We start from the raw sequence: 14,145 nt of genomic DNA on the forward strand, positions 1-14,145 counted from the left end.
ATTGATCAGTTATATAGACTTTTATTTCTTCCTTGACATTGACAAAATACATGTGAACATATATGCTATTGAGAACAGAATGCGTTCACAACCTTTGTTTGCACATTAATTCAGCGAGACGACAAAGCATTAAAATGAGTGACCCGAAGGCTTACGTTTTTGGATGAAGGGAACCAAGTAAGGAACAACTCTAACATCTCTACTTACAATGGTGTTTAGTCACCCCGTAACCTGATGCAGTGACTTCAGTGCAATGCGTGACCTTTTGGGGTGACATCAGAGGCTTGGGGCACGCTTCTAAAGAGCACTGCAAAAGGCCATATACTTGCCAGCTAACTAACAAGAAAAAAAGATAGTAGTGCCTTAAATGCTTTTTAACCCTTTAAAGGAAGCAGATGGGTGCAAAATTGTTGCATACTCTTAAAGCTTAACGTTTACTTATTTTAAGTATATAGATTGTAATCTAGGTTACAAAATGATCACACATAACATCAAACAATTTCACAGTGTCATTAAGTGAATAAACATACACACTTAGTATCTTAAAATACTTCATAAGATGTTCTGGTTAGATTTACAGACGCCTACAAATTCAATTCCTCACTGAGAACACATTGTGGTATAAGCAAAACCTCAGATATAACTACATTTAAAACTCAAACTTTCCTAAAATTCTTATCTGAAATAACTTGCACCGTCTGTCCAGGCTTGACTCATTTCTTATCACACAAAACTACATACACTCATCATCAAGTCATCCCACTCACAAATGACTCCAAGTTTGTATATAAAAGAACCAAATGCAATCTTTAGGGAGCCAGTAGCTATTCATAGATGTAGAGAAACTCACAATTCAGTAATCCAGCTAAAATACACATTGCTTGCTCAAACTATTATTTCCGATTGTATATTAACCACTGCAGATTTTATACTATAAGTCTGAATGATACACAATATATCAAGCAGAAGCTCAGCTATTAAATTTAAAAACATGAACTAACTCTCACTCTACTTGCAACCACATAAACACAAATATAACACCAGATCTGTTAGCATTACAATGGTTCTTTTTTTCCTTTTCTTTTTTTTTGGAATTTCTCAAGGCACTGGGGAGGAAAGGAAGAAGGTAAAGACTTAAGGCTTTTTATGGAAGGGGAAAGAAAACTGGCACATATATTAGAACCAGAAGGACAACAGGAATAATCCCACATACAGAAAAACACTAGGCTCTCGAATCCCAACAGCCAGGCAGATAACAGCACTGAAGAAGGTCACAGAGACCATCAGACACGTGTCCAAAGTAACCTCAGTCTGATCCTTTGATATTTGAGATTGTTCAGTGCCGGTTCTTGGCAGTGCGTGCTGGTTTTCAGAGTTCTTACATGTCTGACATGGAGCAGTGGAAGGTTCATCACCCTGAAAAGTTAAATCATCTTCTGCTGAAGAGTGAACAGCTGAAGGTTGAAGATCAAAGTCTGTTGGTGATGTTTCAGAAACGCAGACCAGTTTTGGCTTTTCTTGTTTGCTTGTTGGATGTTCTGAAGTACACATGGAAATAGTTTGGTTGTCAAGTTTTGGATCCTCAAGGAGGACTGAGTCGATAACGCTCGGATCCAAAATAAATACTTCCTCTTGCTGATGTTGCATGATTGCTAGTTTATCAGATGTTGATTGGATGAGTAAACTTTGGGTTTCTCTGTTCGGTCTTGTGGGACCTAAATGAGAGGGAGACAAACAGGAAGCCACTAAAACATCTGTTTCCTCATCATCCATCTTGGTGCTTTCCACCTCAACCGCCTTGGTGGTCTCGATTCGGAATAAAGAGACAAGCTCTACTTTGTGCTCTTGAATTCCTTCCTTCAGAGTGTGCTGTAATTTTGACAGACTTAGCTTCTCCATGCCTTCAGTTGTATTGTTTACCTCATTTGAAGAAGGAGGCTGCTTGGCTTCTTCCAACACGTGGAAGTTAGTTCCTGTTTTATCTTCTATATTCTGACTTGGTTCTTCTAGCATGTCTTCCAATGTGCCCTCATTTTCCTCAATATCTTCCTTCTCCTTAACATCCTTCATACCTTCTTCCTGGATATGTGGCGTGTCTGGAATCCCAGCCAGTGATGGTTGGCCAAACTCGAAAGGCACTTGCACTAAGATCTCAAGCTGGAAATCATCCTTCTGTGGATGAAGGGATTGGTTGGGTTTATTGGTATCCTTAAATTCATCCTTGGTTGTCTCTGGATCATCATAGCAGTGGATGAGAACTGCAGGAAGGGAAAGGGACACGGACGGGACAACATTATAGACTTGATCATGTGCCTCAGAGGACTGCTGGGTTGATTGTGATTGGGGGATGGATAGAATTAATGACTGAAGTCCAGACTCTTCTGTTTGTGGTGAATTACTGGATGACATTGACTCTAGTGGAAGTTGTTCTCCGAAGGGAGTATCTGAAGTGGATAGAGAACATCCAGCCTCGGAGGAATTCCTGGTGGACTCTGGAGAACTGGACACATTTTTGGTAGTCTACAACAGAGAGGAAAAGTAACACACAAAAAAAGCGTCCATTCCAAATAATTTATGAACTTTTAACCAAGAATGTAAGCTGTAGGCATTATACATTTGTTTGCAATTATGAATTTGAATTTTTACATACTAACAAAAAGTGTAAGGTGAATGGCACAAACTTGAAATTGAATATTCATTGCTAGAGAAATTAGAAATAATTTCTTGATTGCAAGTAGATGCATAGTCAACAGTAAATGAATTTGCTAATGCATATTATTATTATTGACACCATCACTACTAATATTAGTATAGTTTTCCACTGATGTTTAATACATGCTGTTGTTTCAGACCATATCAGTTTATCGATCATTACTAATAACTGGTAAAAAAAAGATAATTTTATAAAAAATAAATTAAAAAAAGAGACAATTTATATGAATATGAAGATGTATATCACTGTTTTTAGAGATTTTGACAAAAAAAGAGAAAAGGTTAAACTACTAAAATGCTAAGTGCAAATGAGAAAGTGATTTGTGTTAGCATGAACCGTGTGCCAGTTCCCATTGGCCTTTTTCACAGAAACTCATGCCAAAAAGGGAAGATTGCACCAATGAATACAAAGCCTTCAAAAGACTGTTCTGAATGTTTGTGACAAAATTACACAAGATTAAAAAACTAAAAATGATAAAGGTGATGCTGAAAATGCAAGAATGTTGTTTAGCTCTATACATTTTGTCTGTTTAAAGTTGTACATGGCAAACATGCAACAATACTGACAATATTTACATGGAACATACACAGAATTAAAGCAATACAATTTATACCGTTTTTTCCCCACTTTTATTTTAGTTTTAGTTTATTTTCCGTAGTTTTGTGTGTTTACTTCAGTTACGCAGGGTTTTTTCATTCCAAAGACTCCCAGCCAAAATGGTCAATGGGAAAACAGCCCAGGAGCCCAATAAAACAGCCCAATGTTTTGTTAAAAAACAAGATATTCCCACAGTTTTGTGTGGAAAATATCAGGGATTTCAATTCAGATTACACTACCTTACTAAACCGATTTGTTTAAATTAACATATGTAGTATACACTAAGCTTACTGCTTTTTTTTTTTAACTCCAAGCATGAAAACAAATACCTTCTACATGGTTGATCTAGATATCATGTATTATGAGTCACGATACAGGATGCACCTTACATGCAACACGATGAATGGGTTACATTAGCAAGGCGTTAAGTTAGCAAGTCACATGCACATTACCTAAGTTGATGCTGAAGCTTCAATGAGCTGTTCAGGTGGACAGATGAAAAGAATAACAATATCAACAAATACACATCTTGTTTTTATCTAATATATGCTGGAGAATAGGTTAAATCATTCTTGATGATTAACATAAGCTAATTTACAAAAATGACACTGTCATCACATGAAAAAATACACTTAAATAGATTTTAAAATCAAAATTGTGTATATTTTAGCAGTAGTTCACAATTAAAGGGATAGTTTACACAAACATGAAAATTCTGTCTTCATTTACTCACCCTCACATCGTTCCAAACCTGCATGGCTTTCTTTCTTCTGTTGAACATTTCTTTTTTTTAAGTGTTTCTTTGCTCATACAATGGAAGTCAATTAATTTTTCCTAAAATCTTTTTTTGTGTTCCGCAGAAGAAAGAAAGTCATGCAGATTAGGAATGGCAAATTATGACATTTTTGCCCAAACTATCCCTTTAAGATCTCTGGTAAAGAAATAATAATGTGTCTGTCTATTTATTGTAATGGGTTGACCACAGACCAGAAACCGAGATGGTGATGCTATTGTTATAAATACCAGATTCAGTTACTTAAAACAGCTGCAAATCAACACACTGCAAATAGACACAAGCAAGTGGTTATCAGGACATTGAAATGTCGGTGTGATTTTTAACAAGCGAATTGAATAGTGTGAGTAAGCAGGTATGATGAAAACCGACAGTATTTTAGCTAGTATTAAATAGACAATTTAGTTTATATCAAGATTCTTGATTTATCTTTAGTCTGAATTGCTCTGAAAAACACTAAAGCTTTGCATCTGCTGCAATAGTGACAGACAGGAATCCCTTATAAAAATAAAGAAAAAACTGAAGACAGCTCTGATAGATAAATAACTGTATACCAGCATAGACAGTAACCACATACAAAGCAGGGCTCTACAATAAGCACTGCCTGATGGCCCAGGACCTTTCACTTTTCCTTGTACTAGGACATATTCTCAAAAATGAATTGTCAATATGCCCATCTTTGCGAGTATCCTCATAAACACAGTCGATTATGTCTCAAGTGAATGCAAACAGTTAAGAAAAAGCATGTGTAACAGTATATCGGAGTATATTCGGTCTTAAAGTGACAGCAGCCTATAAACCTGCTGCAGTCTGGGTTTTTAAATGTTAATTAAACAACAAAGGACAAAGAATCCCAAATGTATATTTAATTTACACAGACTATGCTGTGTTATTTTACATTTGATTACTTTATTCAATTTCGGTACCTGAAAAATACTGTTAGACCAACCTGAAAAGCACTGTTTATTTCATTTGTACGTTTGTTCTATTGTAATTATTTGTGCTACTGCTCATTGTTTGATTATTTGTTATTTCAAGTTGCATTGCTGCTTAGAAGCTGCATAATCCTTCTTATTTTATTACTGATTGTTCACTTTAAAAATATTAGAAATTTAAAAGAGTATGGCTAGTAGTTTATGGTGTCCTAAACTAAACTAGGGTCAAAAACAACAAATACAACAACTAGGCCTATTTTATTTATTTTATTAGGCTACTTTTTCTGTGGAGGGGTCAAGTGGCAGGGCAAGTAAAAATTTGAGCCACTGACTCAACTGGGCCAGTAGAAAAAATCCTTATCGTTGAGCCTTGCAAAGACTCACTGTAAGCGTGTCTAGACAGCATAGAGGTCAATGTGTTTTCCGACAGACCGCGACAAAAAAAAAAAATGTAGAAAAAAGGCTGCTACACCACATATGAAAACCGTCATGGAAATCTGGTAAAGGTTAGAGACAGAAGGGGAAACAATGTTTTGTTTAAACTTTTTTTTTGTATGTTTGTGATACACCGTGTCTTTTTCCACCTGCTATCCAAGCTGAACTCAGAACTGGTGATTATAAAGCAAACTTCACTCACCTCGATGTCGATATCTGGCTGGACAATAGGCGGCTGTGCAAAAGAGGCTTGATTATCTGCTTCTTCACACTCAGTGCTGCTCGGATCTGCTGAAAAACAACAACTGAGGAATCTGAAGCATAAAACGACTAACCTGACATTTGTCTGTTTTATTTATCCCAAGATAAAAAAAGCTATTGGATAACATTATGACACTTAAAACATACCATCTCCTCCATCATCAGAGTCATCGTAACCAATGTCAGCTCTAAAAGGAAGACACACACACATACACACCAAAACAATCATTCTTCAGCAGCACACATTGTTTATACAACAGAGTTTATATATGAAATGTATAGAATTTACTCAGTTACAATCCATTTTACAAATTATATATATATATATATATATAAGACTATATATATATATATATAAGACTATTAATTGTTCATTATAGAATAGTTCATCCAAAAACTAAAATTGTCACCTTCATGTCGTTCTAAACCTGAACTTTTTTCTGTGAAACATAATTTAAATGTCTGTTTTTTGCCCATTCAATGGAAGTCAATGGCAACTAAAACTGTTTTTTTTTTTTTTTTTTGGTGAACTATCCCTTTTAAAGTACAAGCATCATCCATTGGCCAGAGTTATACACGATTGCTCCATTAAATGGAAAATAACTGTGACCTCTGTGACATTTGCAACTACAGTAACATCGGACCGCCTCCAGAGCTTGATATATTTTTGCAGAGCTGTGGGTGAAGACTGTCTAGTCCACACTCCTCCTTAAACCCCATGATAGATCCTAATAGAATAGATCCTATGATGGGATAAGGACTTGTCCAAATATTACATGTGTTCTTACATGTCATCAAAAGTTTTGCAGAGCACGATGGTCAGATGTTATGGTCATGTGACTCTTTGTACAAACTTTTCCATTTCATGTCGAACTCGCTACACATTCTGAGTTGCGTGAAGCGCTTCAATTGGCATCCTCTTCTACGAACTTCTATTTGTAGCATGTTTGAGCAATGTAATAGAAACAAGGCTTGACATTTGAGGAAAGGTTGCGAGGAAGACTTGCGAGTCTGCTTGGAACATAAGGTCGAAACTCATCTTCTGATTTTTATCTCCTGACAAATCAGGAGTTCCGAGACATTGTTGTGTCTAGCATGAAAAAAATGCTTACATTGGGTTCAGTCTTTTTTCCCCTCAAACTTTCTTTGTTGTTGTGTGTATCCCAGACAGAATGTGAAAAGTGAAAATAGTGGGTAAAAAGATTGTCTCCAGGCGTACAGAGGGAACCGGCGTAGGTTTGTGTCTGCTTTTGGTGGTTTGTTGTGTCTCTACTATGCAACCCCCACAGAAAAGTCAGAGGTAAGGTCTCAGTGCACCAGAGCTGAAAGCGACACCTGCCTTGTCCTATTTTCATCCTCCCTCCTCACACACCCTTGAATGGCTGCCATTCTCAAAGGGAGTGAGGGGGTGGGGAGACTGCAACCCCAAAACTCACACAATATACAGATGCTGTATAACACAAGCCCTGTATAATCCAAGATGACGTGTTGTTCCATCTTTAGCACCAGAAATTTTAAACATATGATCATGATGTTGTATAATTGTAACATTCATACACTGCAAAGGCTGCATGTAAATATAACATGAATCGTGAGAATTATGCAGCAATGCGACTTAAAATTTCAGTAACAACATCACTAATTTTTGTTTTAAATATGAAACAATGAATGTAGAATCATTAATGATTAAATCATTAAAGTGAATCTAAAAATGATAAGTTGTAAAATACACACTGTCATAAGCTTCATTGATGCTGCTTCACTTGATACTAGGGCCTGGGGTGGCTTAGAGCATCATATTTTAGTATTTTTAAGGGGCATTGCTTTTTTGAAAGGCGCAGACTAGTGCGCTCTCTTGCTCCAGTGTCTCTCAGAGCAGGGTTTCTCTCTCACAGGTAAGCAGGGAGTGAGGAATGCAAAACCCGGAGTGGAGCTGTAGTGGAGGGAGTGATTGTCTAAATATATCCACTCCACTTAATATACGGTGTTCCAGACAAGCTTTTAGTCTGCCCGTTGCTTGGCGACATCCAAATCTGAAAGTTTGAAACTATTGCCTAGACCTTATGTAGCCCCGCCCCTTTTCAGCACTGCACTTGTTGTGTCTTTCGGTTTGTATTTCCACAGCATGAAGGTAAGATCTTACAGATTTATGAATTAACCGCTTGTTTTAGAATCTTCCTGGTCTACTAACATTTGTTATGACATCTGCTTCAAAGATGACCTTATGTGCCAGACAAACAAGAGTGCCGCCATTTTTAGAATTGTGTGTTTGAACTTCCATTTTTGCGGTAGCTCTGTATGTGTCTCTGGCATCACTGTCGAAGAATAATAAGCTAGTGATTGTGAAGTGAATTTACTTATTGTAGAGTTAACAATAGTTATCATGGGCATTGTAATGTTTGAAACAGATGTCATAACAATTGTCAGTAGACCGGTTTAAAATGAGAGGTTCATTCATAAATCGATAAGATCTTACCGTCATGCTGTGGAAATACAAACAACCGGAAGACAGAACACAACGAGCCCAGCGCTGAAAATAAGGTCTATAGAGTGGTGCAGGGATAACGTCAGTAATTCAACGCTTGTTTCCTTTGTAAACTGCACACACTTACACCCGAAACGGTCGTATCTAGTTATTTATTAGAAACATAGCCTACATTTTCAAAAATAAACAAATGCATAAAATTTGCGTTTTTGGTATGGGTGTGTGTTATTTACGCTGTAGAACAAAACGCCAAAGTATCGCCAAGTTATGTTTACCACAGGCTTTATTTTACTGATAAATTGAAAAAACCCATAATAAAACAACCCCAATCTCGAAAGAACCACAGTATTCCGGGTTCTGATGTCATCCCTGCACCACTCTAGAGAGTAAAACAGTGCCCCCTGCTTTTTCTTTCAGATGTTTTGGTTCCGGAAGTATTTTTCCATTCATTTTCCCATATGGATTTCAAAAAAGTATTTATTAAAACTTTATAAGCCAGGAACTAGGGCAGCACGATTAATCGCAATTAACACAGAAATCACACTTAACCAATTTGTATTATTATTATTATGAAATCTCAAAGGCTGCGATTATTTTTGATGCGCAGCTTGTCAGTGATGTATGGCTCTGTGATCCGTAGTAAATGAGGAAAAGAACTGCAAACAGCATAATAGAATTGAAAATTCTAAACAACTACTCATTTAAAAATGTTGATATATATATAGATATATATATATAGCAAAAATATGCATATATCCGAATATTACAATTATTTTGAGTGTGTGACTCGATAACGTAATTTGCGGTGCTTTATGGGAGTGGGCGGAGCTAACGACATCTTTGGCGCGTTTTTCTTGTATCAACTCTGATTACTGGAATTTTCTGTACAACATGGGTAATGTAGTTTTTCACCACAAAATTAAAACAAAGTCGAAATAATGCTGACTGGTGGCTTCAACAGAAGCAAATACTATCGATTAACAACCTCGTAGCTCATAGTAGAGCTGTCTTTAAAGGTCTATAAGTTATCGTTAAAACACGAGTTTTTTCTTCCGGAACCCGACTGTTGCGCACTTTCCGTTGACAGACAATGTTTTTTTGCGGAATAATTGTATTTTATGTTTTGTTTGAAAGGTAAATTGCGCGGATAAGGAATTATTCCTTCTTCTTGTTAGAAGGAATAATCCTGACTGCTGGCTAGACAGAGATTTAACAACAGGGTTTTACCTCTGTGTCACAAGTCGATTGACGCCCACTTACCGGTACCTGGGAGGTTTCAGGATTCCTCTCAGCTCAGTTTTCTCCTCTGTGGTGGTCTGGGCTATTTCGTCTTCATATGACTGTAGGAGAGTTACCGAATAATTCCTGCCAGAGTTGTTCGCCCAAAACTCTCCATCTGACGTCTCATAACGTACAACAAAATCAATACGAGCTCCGTTGAACAGGTACGGTGACGCGAAAGACAACTTCACGGAGAACTTGTCCGTTTCGCTGTCGTTGGAGCCCTGGACATACTCGGCTGGGTAATCAAAGTGATTGATCCAACCGTCCATCGTGGAACGGACATAGACCGATTTGTGAAAAGAAATGTTGAGCACACGAATAATCACCTCGAAGGACAAAGGCTCATCTGCCACAGATGTCACGCTCTCCACTTCCAGCTTGTTGGTGTGGACAGCGAGCGAGAGCTCCGTTCCGGCGAGTGCCTGGAACTCTGGCCACACACTGTAAGTGGGCTCGCGGTAGGCTTTTTGGTACCGCGCTTCCTCTTCCTCCCATCTTGAATCGTCCTCCTCGTCTGAATCAAACGGAACAAACGTTCTGACATCAAACAGCTCGGCTCCAGTACTGTCAGCAAACGACACTCTTCTGTCCGGCAACGCCAGGCGAATTCGCATGTACTCGGCGGTTTCATCGGCGATCGAGGAGCCTCGCTTTCTGGGAACAGGAGAAGACCTCGGTATTAGCCGGACGTCTTCTTCTGTTTCTTCCTCCTCTTCATCGTTACTGTTATCTTCGGAACGCTCGACTCTCACCGTCTTGAAAAGCCCCTCTTGTGAGGGGATAGTAAGAAAATTACCATTATTCCCCTGCGCCATTACGTCTGTTTCTGAGCCACGTAAACATGAAAGGTGCCGTTACTGCGATGGTGCGCGTTTGTCAGATCGAGCTGCCGTTCATTTTGTCAACGGAGACCCGCGAGGGTCTGTCACCTCGTTTCGACCAAACTAGGCCTAAACTATTGACATAAACGAGAACAACAGTTTGAAGCGCATAGTGCACCGACACGAATGAGTGTCTAAATTTAGAAGGAAGCGGCACGTCCATCGTTCCCCAGAGGTCAGGAGGAAGATGGGCTCTGTTGTTTATCCCTCCCCTCATCTCTTGTTGGTCGCTCCAAACCGCACACGCCCCCAACTTCTGTTTTAAAGTTTATAGACACGCTCATTTGTTTGCTTGCTTGCAGTTTGTTGTGAGCATAAATACCCCTATAATACTAAATGCAAACAAATAAAAAATAATGATCGATCTGTTGTCTAATAATAATAATAATAATTAATATTAAAATGTATAAAAAAAGTATTGTTTAATGATGATAATGATGATAATAATAATAAATTATCATAATCATCCATTTTATTTATCAATTTTGTTGTTGATTATAATGATAACAATGAACTTAAAGGGATAGTTCACCAAAAAATTTAAATTTTGTCTTTACTTACTCACCCTCAAGTTGCTCCAAACCTGTATGAGTTTTTCTTTCTTTCTGGTGAACACAAAAGAAGATATTTTGAAGAATGTGGGTAACCAAACAGTCGATGGACCCCATATTATGAAAAAAATACTGTCAATGGACAGCATATGGTTCAACATTAAATGTTCAGAAAACTGCCTGTATGTATATGATCCTACCAGTTATATTAGTTAATAGTGAAAAATTACAAATTGTGCCAGAATTTAAATATCTTGGAGTTATCTTAGACACTCATTTAACATTTGAAAAGCATATTAAAAAAATTGTCTGTGCAGTGACACCTCAACTTAGAAATTTTAAATTTATACATTGTCAACTTTCAATGAAAGCTGCAAGAATTTATTGCGTTCTTAGACTTTTTTTCCTCACTTTTCTTACTGTATGGTCACAAGCAGGAAAATCTACTCTTAGACCTTTATAAACGTGCTTTAAAAGTATTTGACAAGAAACCTAATAGATATCATCATTGTTTTATAATTCAAAAGCACTTCTTTTGACAATTTCATTTTGTTTTACAATAGTTTTTTAACGTACAAAATTGTTAATAATCTCACCCTTAAAAGCATTTGTTTCTTCGCGTACAGAAAATATAAGACAAACAAGAGCTTCGTCAAGAGGTGACTGCACTGACTTCAGCTTTTTCTGTAAGAGCTGTTAATAACTGGAATAATTTACCAATTAATATTAGACAGTGTCCTGATTTTGCACAGTTTTTTGAAAATGTGGTTAAAGAGGAGTCAGGTTTGTGATCATTGAATACTTTTGTGTTTTGTAATGGTTTTATAGTTGTGGGGGATTGAATTTGTAACATTGTGTGATGTCTTATATTCGGATGGATATTCCGTAGTTATTTGGATTGCAGTTTTTATTGTTATGTGATGGATCATAATGTTGTATATATTTTTCATTTGTGGGGGGATTTTTATCGTATGTGATGATCTTTTGATCATTTGGCATGTAATGTGATTTGGTACTCTCCTGCCCAGGGACAGCAGATGTAATTTAGCTTTGTAGCTAATTCTGGGGCAGTTTTTTTTACTGTCCATTGTCCCTGTCAAATAAAGAATAAAATAAAATAAAACTGTTTGGTTACCAACATTCTTCAAAATATTGTCTTTTGTGTTCTCAGGAGAAATAAACTCTCCCTGAAAGTGAACTATCCCTTTAAGTTCATTGTCATCATTATAATCAACAGCAAAATTGATGAATAAAATGGATGATTATAATATTTTTTTATTATCATCATCATTATTGTTATCATATGAAATATATTAACTATTACAATTATTCAACTCATACAGGTTTTGAACAAAATGAGGCTGAGTAAATGATGCCAAACTTTTCATTTTTAACCATTCTATTGTTTTCAGGTCATTTAAACACGTTTTCGGCAAAGAATACAGTAAATAGTACATTACTTTGTGTCACTGTCAAGAATATGTAAACCCAAAGCAATTTCTTTTAGAACAATTTCTTTTATAAAAACAATTATTTAATAGGCTACATTTTAAAAAGTGCTTTATCTGTGGCCTTTGCGGGTTAAAGTTGACCTGTATTTAAACCACCAGTTGTGGCCTTCCAGCATGTTATGCAGCTTTAAATAGTTTCGGAAGACTCACACATACTCTTCTCCATGATAGGGTTAAATGAGGTTAAAGGCCACCTGGAGAAACAGGCCCCTGTAATATTATAAAAAATAAAATAATCAAAAAGGCAAATACCACTACAGCACTTTCCTAAACACTACAACTGCAACTAATTGTTTGGTTTGAAACGTAAGAGCAGAAGTAATACAGAAGTTTTTAGTTATGAAATATGTGAAGTGCTAACAAAAGTGAATCAAGAAAAGCAGTTATGATGGTTAAAAAAGCAGTTTTGATTCCTCATTCATAAAAATAAATAAAAATTAAAGCACAAAAGTCCATCAGCTTGCCTACCTGTCATTGATTGCACAGATTATATACAGACATGCAACTGATGCAACTGCACCATAAAAACAATATAGAATAATCATTAAGCTAGTGAAATCCAATGGTGACAAAGAATAGCTGGCATATTCGATTACGGACCATTACTGTTTAAAGATATTGATTGGTAAGCTATTTTAACCCCTAGATGGAGCAATCAGTCTTGCTTAACATAGTGAAATCAATATGTGCAACAGGTTCAGCATTAGAACTTTGGCTTGCTGTGTATAAAAGGAGACCGGGGATGATCGTAAACCCTTTTCGTCTAACCATGAATAAGATTTTGTCCTTGAACTCTTATACTCTGCTTGTCAGCTACAAATATCAGTTATGATTATAAAGAATATAAAACCTTAAGATTATAAAGCAGACTTCAAGAATAGATGTTGAATAAAAAGAATTCCATTGTTGCAACCTATTTAGTAAGTATTACACTAGTTGGGGCAGAAAAGAACAACAGCAAAAATTGAACAAGCATTATACAGTTTGCCTCGTAACCGTTTTAATATTGAAGTTGTATGTTACCTATATTTGTATGTTATCTATCTATTTTAAAATAACTCCATAGCACATGTCTGCTGCCTGCATCAAATAACTCAAATAGTCAAGACCACCTGACACTGTCTGCTTTTCAGCAGCTGTAAAACTTACATTATCTGTCTTAAAAAGAGATTCTTTGTCCTGCATGTTGACTTTGCTGACAGCTTTTTTCAAATTGTATTCTGAAACATCTTCCTTTTGTCTACTGTCTAGGCATGCTGAAAAATCAAGAAAATAGGGAAAAAGTCTTCCATGGAGATTGGTTTTGTTACAACTCTCCCCACTCCTGTCAGGTATTGTCGTTGAACGAGGATAAGAAATAATCATGATTTAAATGCATCCCCATATTTCCCTACAAACACAAGTTCTATGCTTAAAATGAAAAACTAATATAAAGAAACAATTATGCAGACTTGGTTCAAAAATCACTTACAGCTTTATGTCTCGAAACACTTGAGTGACATCAGGAACAAAGTGGGTATGTACTCCAGTGACTTGTGCTTTTACAACTAACCCTGTGTTAAGATTACACCTGCTTAAAGACACCTCAAACATATGACCCCTTTCTTTAATCGTGATTCTTTTTTATATTGTTAACCAGTTGGTTCTTTGCCCACCAAATGTTTTATATTCCTTTGCTGACACAAAACTTGAGTGAAGA

The 14,145-nt window shown here is 36.6% G+C and overlaps 1 protein-coding gene across 4 annotated transcripts; it reads right to left on the bottom strand.

Moving 5' to 3' along the window:
- Window position 1: 1 nt before the first annotated feature.
- On the bottom strand, window positions 2–10,602 carry LOC311278456 (uncharacterized protein). Of its 4 annotated transcripts, none has more exons than XM_084389298.1 (4): window positions 9,480–10,602; window positions 5,882–5,922; window positions 5,676–5,761; window positions 2–2,520 (listed from the first exon to the last, which is right to left on the bottom strand). In XM_084389298.1, exons 1-4 carry the CDS (start codon window positions 10,316–10,318, stop codon window positions 1,177–1,179), a joined length of 2,310 nt encoding a protein of 769 aa, XP_084245424.1. In that variant the 5' UTR covers window positions 10,319–10,602; the 3' UTR covers window positions 2–1,176. The 4 variants fall into 4 exon arrangements, with proteins under 4 accessions (XP_084245424.1, XP_084245426.1, XP_084245423.1 ...); XM_084389300.1 differs by having other exon boundaries at window positions 9,486–10,587; XM_084389297.1 differs by having other exon boundaries at window positions 5,676–5,764; window positions 9,480–10,555.
- Between the last annotated feature and the right edge of the window lie 3,543 nt (window positions 10,603–14,145).

The sequence above is a fragment of the Rutilus rutilus genome, assembly GCF_951802725.1.
Source record: "Rutilus rutilus genome assembly, chromosome: 19".
NCBI classification, from domain to species: domain Eukaryota; kingdom Metazoa; phylum Chordata; class Actinopteri; order Cypriniformes; family Leuciscidae; genus Rutilus; species Rutilus rutilus.

Coding starts and splice junctions, on each gene's coding strand:
- LOC311278456 (XM_084389297.1), bottom strand. CDS start 10,318: ATGGCGCAGGGGAATAATGGTAATTTTCTTACTATCCCCTCACAAGAG. Junction 5,923..9,479: donor CTGAAACCTCCCAGGTACCG/GTAAGTGGGCGT, acceptor TCTTCCTTTTAG/AGCTGACATTGGTTACGATG. Junction 2,521..5,675: donor AGCCAGATATCGACATCGAG/GTGAGTGAAGTT, acceptor TCTCTGTTGTAG/ACTACCAAAAATGTGTCCAG.